The sequence below is a fragment of the Fonsecaea monophora genome (genome assembly GCF_001642475.1).
Source record: "Fonsecaea monophora strain CBS 269.37 chromosome Unknown Scaff19, whole genome shotgun sequence".
NCBI classification, from domain to species: Eukaryota; Fungi; Ascomycota; class Eurotiomycetes; order Chaetothyriales; family Herpotrichiellaceae; genus Fonsecaea; species Fonsecaea monophora.
The window spans coordinates 376582-386240 of NW_019173950.1; the positions used below are offsets into that span (position 1 = coordinate 376582).

The 9659-nt window shown below is 52.8% G+C and overlaps 3 protein-coding genes across 3 annotated transcripts; all 3 read right to left on the bottom strand.

The window, feature by feature from the left end:
• Positions 1 to 249: 249 nt before the first annotated feature.
• On the bottom strand, positions 250 to 3555 carry AYO21_03817 (hypothetical protein; the record flags this gene model as incomplete). The annotated part of the gene is made up of 11 exons (XM_022653791.1): positions 250 to 591; positions 658 to 889; positions 944 to 1074; positions 1132 to 1234; positions 1376 to 1640; positions 1708 to 1780; positions 1841 to 1885; positions 1936 to 2394; positions 2454 to 2545; positions 2614 to 2987; positions 3152 to 3555. 11 exons carry the CDS (start codon positions 3553 to 3555, stop codon positions 250 to 252), a joined length of 2520 nt encoding a protein of 839 aa, XP_022514034.1.
• Positions 3556 to 3870: 315 nt separating this feature from the next.
• Positions 3871 to 6238, bottom strand: AYO21_03818 (hypothetical protein; the record flags this gene model as incomplete). Its single annotated transcript, XM_022653792.1, has 3 exons — positions 3871 to 4460; positions 4517 to 5641; positions 5716 to 6238. 3 exons carry the CDS (start codon positions 6236 to 6238, stop codon positions 3871 to 3873), a joined length of 2238 nt encoding a protein of 745 aa, XP_022514035.1.
• A 956-nt stretch (positions 6239 to 7194) lies between these two features.
• On the bottom strand, positions 7195 to 9067 carry AYO21_03819 (hypothetical protein; the record flags this gene model as incomplete). Its single annotated transcript, XM_022653793.1, has 5 exons — positions 7195 to 7489; positions 7542 to 7665; positions 7715 to 8407; positions 8464 to 8658; positions 8806 to 9067. 5 exons carry the CDS (start codon positions 9065 to 9067, stop codon positions 7195 to 7197), a joined length of 1569 nt encoding a protein of 522 aa, XP_022514036.1.
• Positions 9068 to 9659: the final 592 nt, after the last annotated feature.

Here is a 9659-nt window from a genome sequence, read left to right on the forward strand (position 1 = left end):
TGCTCAGTCCTCTGTCGAGTAGTCCACGATCATTCACTGGCCCTCCCTGACCGAGACACATGTCCTTCCTGTAAAGAATCCATACTCTCCATCTGATTTGTTCCCACCACGGCTTCATCCTAACGAGTCTCCCAGTCCAAGTCTGCGTCCTCGATGCATCGATCCCAGCTAGATGCTAGGTAGGCAAAACCTCGTGAGACACCTCTACCTACTTACCTCCCACCCACCCTACCTACCTACTCTCTCACTTCACTCTGTACTAGATGTCCATTGAATCTCATGGGTTGCGCGACTGTACGCCTTGCCACCGACCCGGACCTCAAAGATGACGAGTTGGGGTTGGAAAATCACGGCGATCTTATACCGCACCTCCAAATACGTTGCGCTTTCTGGCTCTCGGAATACCTTGGCCGGCGCGTCGGTGAAGTTGCACGTCAGATTCGTCACGGTCGTCAACTTCGAAAGGACACGGTTCCCTCCCAGTGGAGCCATGACGATCGCGTGCGACCATGTCTCGATGGGCTTCATCATGCTGACCGCATGCACCATGGGGATCTCGATCAGGTTCTTGTCATCGTCCAGCGATGTTCCCTATTCTCTCGCGATCAGTAAGAATTGATTGTTGGTGGACACTCGGCGAAGAGAAGCGCAACGAACCGCAACGACAAGCCATTTGATTTGGTCCCGTGCGTACACCCGTCGGTCGGTTTCGTCTCTAAATATATTCTGATCCCGGTGCATGTGTGGATTGAACAGCTGGTTGTATACGATGCCATACGATATCCGGGCCACGCGGGCACGCAGCACCGGTCGGCTGCCCGCACCAAGCCGGTCCACAGCAAGCTGGTGGGCACGGGACATGAGCAGGCCCCTGACCACTGCGAGCTGTCTAGGAAACATCAGTTGCTGACGCCAAGTTGCGTCGGCAACACCAGTAACTTACGGGTCTGGTAGTTGGACGACTCCCGCTGCCGGCATGATGAATGGAGACGGGTCGAGATGGCGGTAAATGTTGCCGAACTTGTGAATGACATATGGAGACCTTCCAAGGCCCCCAGAGAGGACGATGTGAGCCTCAAAGATTGTGAGCTGCGGCTCAGCGAGATAGGGAGCCTATATCGGCCATCTTACAATCGGCGATCTAGGTAGCACCCTCAGTGCTCTGGCTATTTGGTCGTTTATCAGCTGGAATATCCGGTTGAGTTGGTCATCGAACAAGCGTTGTAGCTCATTTCTAAGGGATAAGTTCCGGTCAGCAGACTCGAGGAATATGAAAGCCACTATCAACTATTGTGTGATGTGATGCCAAAGACGTTCCTTTAAGAGTTTCACATTGACAAACATTGCGGCCAAAAAGGCAAGGCTTTTAGCTTACCTGTCCAGTATAAAGCATCCCCTTTCCACTTTGGCTTCTTTCGAATTGAAATCTGTCGGTAAGCCTGGTACTGGCAGTCTGAGAAGGATGATCGCAGAAGTCTCAAACGTGGTCTTGTAGGTCTGGAACAGTCCGATGGTCATCTTTCGCACGGCGTCTTTGATAGAGGTGCGGGAAAGTCCTAGCTCTGCTTCAAGGTATCTCAACCGTTCAAATGCAAGCCGTTGAAACCCAACGTCGATCATTGCGCTACCAAGACTGTAGTCTGACAAAGGAAATCAGTCACACTTCCTACACCAGGAATGGGTGGTGGAAGGAAAAGTTGCTCTCACCTTCAGCTTGATGTAGGACCTGAAATCGTTGACCTTGGCCAGATCCAGCGGTCGATTCGAGAAAACTGATTTTCTATGGGTGAAACGTCCATCAATATGTCGTCGATCAAGCTGAGAGCTTCAATTCACCTACCGTTGATATTCCGCCTAAATCAGCAACGAGAACGACACCTTGGGGCTAAATCACTGAGATGAGCTTTCGATAGTGACGAAGTAGAGCGATCTTACTGTTAAAGGCACTGTGGAGTGAGAAAGGGCAGAAATTACTGTTGCTTCGGCCTCAGTCATGCTCAATTGGCAGCTGTGCTGTCGGCCAGCCCTGCCGAAACCAGCCTTGTCAACGAGAGCCTCGAACGATTGCATCACGTTGACATTCCAGGCAGAAGGTATCGCGAAGATGAATTCAATCTCTTTATGATGCCATCCATGTACCATCCCTGCGAAGCCCTCTTCGATGTGGGCATAGAGCATCCGTAAGAAATCTAGACATAGCTTTCGGGCATGATCAGGGTCTTCTGGCACGCGCCGAGACCCTCTCCACAAGCTGCTGGCGGTCTGCAGCACGCACGGGTCAAGGAATGCTTTGAATGCGTCAAAAATTTGAGTATCATGGTCGTCCGTCTCGCGTATTGCCGGGAATCCCCAGGATAAGAGCTCGCCATTGCGGTAAGCGAGCGCAGTTGGCACCTTTCTGAAGTTAGCGATGGATCTTCGCAAGAACTAGCCAAGCAGACACGGCTTTCTACCTTGTCCTCGGATGCAAATCCAGTTCCTGGCCATCTCCGAAGGATGTTGAGTGTCTCGCCAGGAGTGCCCTTGGTGTCCCACCATCCGACGCCTGGTCTCAATTAGCTCTGTGCAGTAACGGGTATCAGTATGTCCGAGCAAGGACAAGGTGGCTTATACCTGTGTAGGTCGTGCCAAAATCGACCGCGATGACCAAGTCCGGCTGGCTGCTTCGCGAAAGCCTCATGGCCCGAAGGTCTGCAACCAAGGCAGCTTCAGGATATTCCAGAGCGTCAAAAAACTCGTCCGAAGCTCGGAATCTTCCCGAAGGATCGCGATCCACAAAAGCTGCAGTGTAGGTTGTAGTGCTGTCCACCGTGCTTTGGAACATGTTGCCCTCTGCGGCATCTCCGTGGCTTCTGAGATCCCGGATGAATAACTGCAGCGAACCCATCCACTGGTAAAGCGTGGTAATCTGCGCAGTCTCGCGCCTCATGACTGTTGTATCATTCAGGATTTTGTGGGTGTTGTCCTTAGTTTCCATGGACACGAATCTGGCAGGATCAGTTGCCAGAAAAGAGCTTAGCAAGCATGAGAGGACCGAACACAAGAACATTACCGCGATCAGAAAACATGTGGTGGGATGCTATTCGAACTACTCCAACTCCAATAGGCACGAAAATGTCACAAGACCCCCAAAGTGAGAGGAGATACTGACATGGAGGCAATGAGCAGGGCGATTGCAATGGCCGACTTGTGCCCCTCCAACTTGGACTTGAGATTCATCAGCTTTTCCCGCTTCGAGAGCGACCACTTCAAGCGGCCAAACAGTCCGGTAGAAGACAGCTTTCGCAAGAGCTCGCCCATTTGGGTAGTCACGTCGTCGCAGTTCCGGAGGGTGTCGAGGAGATTCTGGCGCAACGAGGCCGGGTATTTGGCCATGTTGCCATCGTCACGCATACTCTCGAGACTCGCTGAGAGACTGGCAAGCTCTTGAAGCAGCTCTTGCATGTCATTGCGGGCGTCTTTGAATCGGGAGGCAAAACCATTGGCTTGGGCTGAAAGCTGGGCGACCGCGGCGATCGTGCCTACACAGGCTGTAGTGATCGAGATTGGATCCATGTCTGCCGCCCATTGTAGTCCTCTGGGTGGGAGGATGATCTAGGTCACCATTACTAGGGCGAAGGTGAAGTGGACAGCCGCAGCTGCTACTTGCAACAGACGCAGAGGGGGAGGGAGGTCGTCAGGCCATCGAACCTCACGTGCCTCACTACCTTGGTATGTAGCGGCGCATCAATCCAAACATGCCAAGATCGGTGCAAACTGACCAAACAAGATATATGAAGCACAACTTAGTAGCGAGCGAGCCAGATATTAAACAAGATTAATATTCATCACCATGTCATATCACTACTGGGCGCATCTACCCTGGGAAAATCATGCTGTGTACTGTGGCAGCTCCTCCATCTGCTCAAACTCGGTCATGGAAATCTCATAGCCCAAATGCCTCTTGAGCAGCTCATGGGTCACAAATCGCTCTGGTGTATTGCCCTGCGCATCGACAAATGACACGTGGTGATTCACGTCGCTGATACGTTGCAATTCATTGGCGTGGCGATGGTGATGCGGGCATCCGTCCACGCCGATGAGGAAGATGGTGACGTGGGCCCACGAGAGACCCAGCAGATCCAGCTCGAACTCGTCCATATCCGTGGCTTCACCGTCGAGCAGCAGAAGCAGGCGTAGCATGGGCGTCTCCGGTCCAGCCTGCCATCCATACACTGGGTGGTGCGTGGCAGACTCGGAGTGCTTCTGGAAGTGCAGCTCCTTGACCTTTTGCCAGCCTGTCATGACGCGCGTGCCGCCCCCGATTCTGACCTTGCGCCACATCCTATCGAGGTTCTGGTGGTTGATGGTGCCAATGTATTCGGCAGAGTCGGAGAAGGTGGTCAGATCGTAGCCACGGAACTGGTGATCGTGGTTGGCCATGGCATCGGTGAAGCGCCGGATGATGGCTTTGGCAACATCTGGTGTACACAGTCAGCATGTTATTCGAAATTCGAGGTTTCTCTGGGGAAAGTACCTTTGTTCTTTGGCTGCGTGGATTTGGCGTAGCCGGTGATAAGATACTGGTCATATCTTGGTCGAACCGGATCGAAGCCCATTGATCCCGAGACATCCAAGAGGATCATTGTGTCGTCTGTGGGCACTTCAGGTCGATCATAAGCGACAAAAGGTTTCGGCATGACTTGCTTGGAGTAGCCAGCAGAGGTATGTTGAACATGACAAGTGTCGGTGGCCGAGTAGTACTCGGGTGGAGGTTCGACGGCAGTGGCCATTCTGGCTCGTGCCATGTTCATTTCGGAGATGAAGTCTGGCTTCATTCTGGCTCCGACACTGCCTTCTCTGTGGTTCAAGACCCAGTAGAGTCGTTCCTCGGCCGTATCTTCGTATCCACGCCATGAAGGGGTAAGCCCTCTCCATCCTGCCGCTGCCTCGATACTGAACTTGAGCGGATTGGAAGCTTGATTCGCCCAGGCCACCGGAATTGGCTCAAAGTACCCAGCCCTGAGCAGATGAAGATATTGAATGGGCTGGCGAGCTCGAAGATAAGCGATTTTTCCGGTCATGCCCACCTTTTCTTGGTATATGGCCACAATATGCCGCCACTGCTCATCAGGCCACCTGCCTTCCTCCTCCGCCAGAATTGTTTCGCGCAGACTACGGCCTTGATCCACCATCTGCTCCACCTTTGCCGTTGCCCTCTCCTTCGAATATTTGATGCCGATGGCCTGTCGGAAACTTGAAAGCCTCGAGGGCTTGCCTGGCCTTGCCGCGCTTCCATCTGTAGAGGAAGAGCCCTCCTTTTGTGGCAGTCCACTTGAATCTTTCTCGTCCTCCGCTTTGTTGGATCGCTTTTTGTCATTGGCGGCCATGATGCTCAGCTGAGAGATTGCGGCTTCTAGTGCAGCATCGTTCCAGATGTCGACCGCTGGTTCCAGCGCGTTGATCCTGGCTTGAGCTTCAGCATTTAGGCGATTGTTGAGGTCAATCGTCTGGTGGATGGACATGGCGTGGTATTTTGGCCGAGGTCTCTGCATTCCCCAGGTGGAGTTTGCGTAGCCATATGGCGACACGACGCGGATTCTGTATGGGTTCCTGCTCAGTCCAGTCAGGCTCTGAGGGTTGTCGTTGTAGGCCTTCTCGCCTACCCCAGCAGCAAAGCAACGAGTCAGCTCGGTTCACATAACGCAACTTGGAAACGTCAAGACATATACTGACCAGGATACATGACTGCCTTTGACCACATGTCCTGCACTCCGTAGCGACTCCATTTCATCCTTTGATAGATGTGGATGGGACAGCCACAATAGTAGTCTGCCTCATGCTCGGGTTCGATTTCGCTGTTGTATATTTGGTACTGGAACTGGAGCTTTTGCAGGGCATTCTGCATTTGTTGCTGCGGGAGCGTGAGCCTGATGTTATGCAATGGTAATCGCAGGCCGAAATACGGAAGACTCACCTCATCTCTCGCACGAACTCTTCCAGCCTCAATGACCGGGTTGGTATGGGGACGTTTGGCTGTTACCCGGCTGGTGGCCCTTTGAGGTGGTGGATGTGATGGTGGCGCATAGGCTGGAGGCTGAACGAGTTTCTCGTCAACCGCTTGCTTGATGTCGCGCGATGGGGCTTTCGCAGTGGTCTGAGTCGTCCTTGATGCCGTTACTGTGCTCTTGTCTTCTTGCGCCTGAATCTGTCGCTCAGGATGCCACTCCTTGTATTCATCTTTCAAGCTTGAGTCCATTGTTCCGCCGCAACGAGTGCCCGACTACAGAACCGCAGTCTATTGAAAGGTGTCAAACGCCCGCCCAGATTCGTGTCGCACTTTCTTCCGCTCTCAAGACTGTTGTTTCTCTTCTTCGTCTTGAGACCAGGTCCGTGATAGCGAAGGAGGGTCGTGATATAGCCATCTCCGCAGGAGGCTGTGCAGTGATGGGTACGTCAACGCCTTGCGGCCTCTCCAATGATATCGATCAGCCGACAGACTCGCATCGGCACATGCAACTGGTGGGTCCGGGGGAGGATTGGGCTCTCGGGCTCTCGTTGTCTACCCGTCGAATCGCAGTGAGAGATAAGCACTGTGGCATTGTGGCACTGTCCCCAATCGTAAGCGAGCGACTGTCAAGCTTTCTCCAAGCCTCACCAAGCTTGTCACTGATTATTCGCGCATCTCCCACCATCTCGCGCATCCTCGTTGCCCCTTGCCACTGCCTGGCGCTACGTTTGCGCACGCGCACGGATGAAAGATGGGCTGCGGAGACTCACTTTTCCGGACGGGGGAGGAATCATTATGCTGAATGAAGGAGTTCCATGCATGTAATACGACGGTGGCGATGGTTGCTCGTATTTTCTGGAGATCCGTTTCTCAAGTCATCCCTCGCTCGCCAAGGGTTATTTGAATATGCGGAGCGGCTTGAAGAAAGAGCATGCAAAGTGCGAATTTAATACCATAAGCCAACCCATTTTACGCCCTCCTTGTTGGACTCCCAGAGACTATCGTGCCTGGCAAACACCCCCACGAGCCAAATTTTTCCTTGCTCAAGACCTGGCCCCAAGATGGCACAGGCTGGAAAAATGACATTTCATATGTACACGTTCTCCTATGTTAATCCTCACGAAATCCATCCTGCATTTGTCTGCCTATCGGCGTGGTAGATGTCGTCAAGGCTCACGCTGGCTAGGCAAGTTTGAGAGACGACCTCACGCCTTGACATATTCCTCGTGGACGCCTGCTGAGCTCTTTCTGCGGACCGCAGCCAGCTCAAGATCTGCTAATGTGCTCCGGCGGGCCTCTGTAGCTCCCATATCCTTGACCTCGGTAAAGCGGACGGTTGGAACAAAGTCGGGCGACTTCCTAGCAGAGCTGACCTTTGCGTAGAGCTCGTCGACCTGCTCGAGGGTCAAACCCTTCGTCTCGTAGATGAAGAAGTACACGAAAGCGCAGCAGATGCAGCAGAATCCGCCCCAGACGAAGAAGACCTTGGATCCCAAATTGCTGTACAAAAGTCAGACAAGTACGTTTAACACGCTCTCTTGAGAGTACTCACGCATTTCCGGGGCCAGGATTGACCATGTATGGTGTAGCATAGGCGATAGCCCAATTGAGGAGCCAGTTCGAGGCCGTGGTCATGGATAAGCCTTTCGCTCTGGCTTTCAATGGGAAAATTTCGCCTAAACGAGAGTCAGTAACAGCCCAAAATTTTCGAAGGGAAGAACGTACCAGTAACAACCCAAGCGCAAGGACCCCACGAGCAGGCGAAGAAGAAGATGTAGATGCAGACGAAAGCAATCAAGGCATTGCTAGCTGCCGGTTCACCAGGTCTGGCGGTGCCCACGCTTGCAACAATGAGCTGACAGACAGACATGCCAATGGCACCGAAGAGAAGAAGCGGCCGTCTCCCCCAACGCTCGACCATCCACAGACCAGGAACAGTACTGCACACGTTGACCACGTCGGTAATGACGGAGATGATGAACGGATTGTGTATCCCAGCGCTGGTAAAGTAAGTCGTGCCATAGTAAAAGATGAAGTTGACACCAGTAAGCTGTTGAAGAGCCTGGAGAGCCATGCCGGTGAATAGTCGTTTCCTGATCGGGGCCTGGAAGCAGGCAAGGTAGGATGCCGTGCCAATGGCCATCTCATACTCATGGTTGGCGATGATTTCGGTCAGTTCCTCGACGACAGCAGGGTGATCCACGGGCAGTCTGCGGAGACGGGCCAGAGACTTTGCTGCCTTTTCAGGGTTTCCCTTCTTGATCAAGAACCGTGGCGTTTCTGGGAGGATCAGCATGCCAGCTACCAAGATGATGGCCCACGCAAATTGGACAGCTACGGGAATCCTGTAAGACCCAGTATCATTGCGGTTTTTGGTAGCATTGAGGACAATCGCTGCGAGGAAGAGGCCGATCGTGACTATAGGCCCCTGTCAGTGTGTTGAGAGCAACCGGAGTCAGGGTACAGGAACGTACTGGCCCACTGATAGCAACCGACAATGGCCCCTCTGATCCATTTTGGCGCCGTCTCCGACTGATATAATGGAATCGTGGCACTCAGAAGGCCAACCCCGAGGCCTGCGAAGAAACGGCCTGCGACAAACATTGGGATGGCGGTAGCGGCAGTCTGGAGAATGACGCCAAACGTAAACACGCCAGTGTTGAAGATCACTTGACAAACATATTAGTATAAGCTCTAGAGAGATTCCACAGACGGTGGCAAAAGTGCGTCAAGGACAGGGATAGTGTATCTTGAGGCAATCTATAGGTCCTCCCACACCCTGTCCTGCCGATTTGTGAAATGGGTAGACAACTTACTTGCTAGTCGACGACCCAGGATATCTGCGACTGGGGCACTGAATAGAGCACCGAAGAAGGTCCCCGCTGACAGGATGGAGACAATTTCCGACGTCTGGCTGGCTGTCACGTCGGGGAAATTATCTTTTGGGTTGATATATCCGGTTGAAAAGAGGTTTCTCCAGTACTTCATGGCCAGAATACCTCCTATTGTCCCAGTGTCATACCCAACTGTCCCATCCCAATGGTAAACGTCAGCAGCAGTCTGAGGAAGCAACACCATAGTGAGGAGACTGTTGTCGGATGCCGGAAGATATTTGTGACTTACACAGGACACCACCAAACGCTACGAAACATCCTATGATGATTGCAGGGAGGGCTGACCCCGGGGTGTCTGCAGGCTTCGAGAAGAGAAAAGACATGATGCTGTAGCTTGAGAGTTGATCTGAACACAATGTGGGCGATCGTAGATCTGATATCGAGAAAGATGATTATGTGCAGCCTGCATCTCGAGAATGGCGCTGAAGGAACTACCACTCAGGTTTAAATACACGAGGTCCATGTTCTCACGGTACCTTGTCGAGCTCCCAGAGCATTGAAGTCACGGATAACAACATTGGTCGAGTTGTATTACGCCGAGTGTCGGCGAAATATTCCCAATTCTGTTTCAAGGTGCATCCTTGGCCTTCCACAGATCACCCGCTGCTGGTCATCCATGTGCCAACTTTGGAGTCGAGAAAGATCCAGGTGTGACTGGCAGGAATGCCAAGGACGTGTAATGACCGTCACGCTAGTCCTCGGCCGAAGGCCTTCGGACTAGCGCCGGTAGGGCCCTGTAAATTACTCGAAGGTATATAGTCAGACGGTCCCCAGGA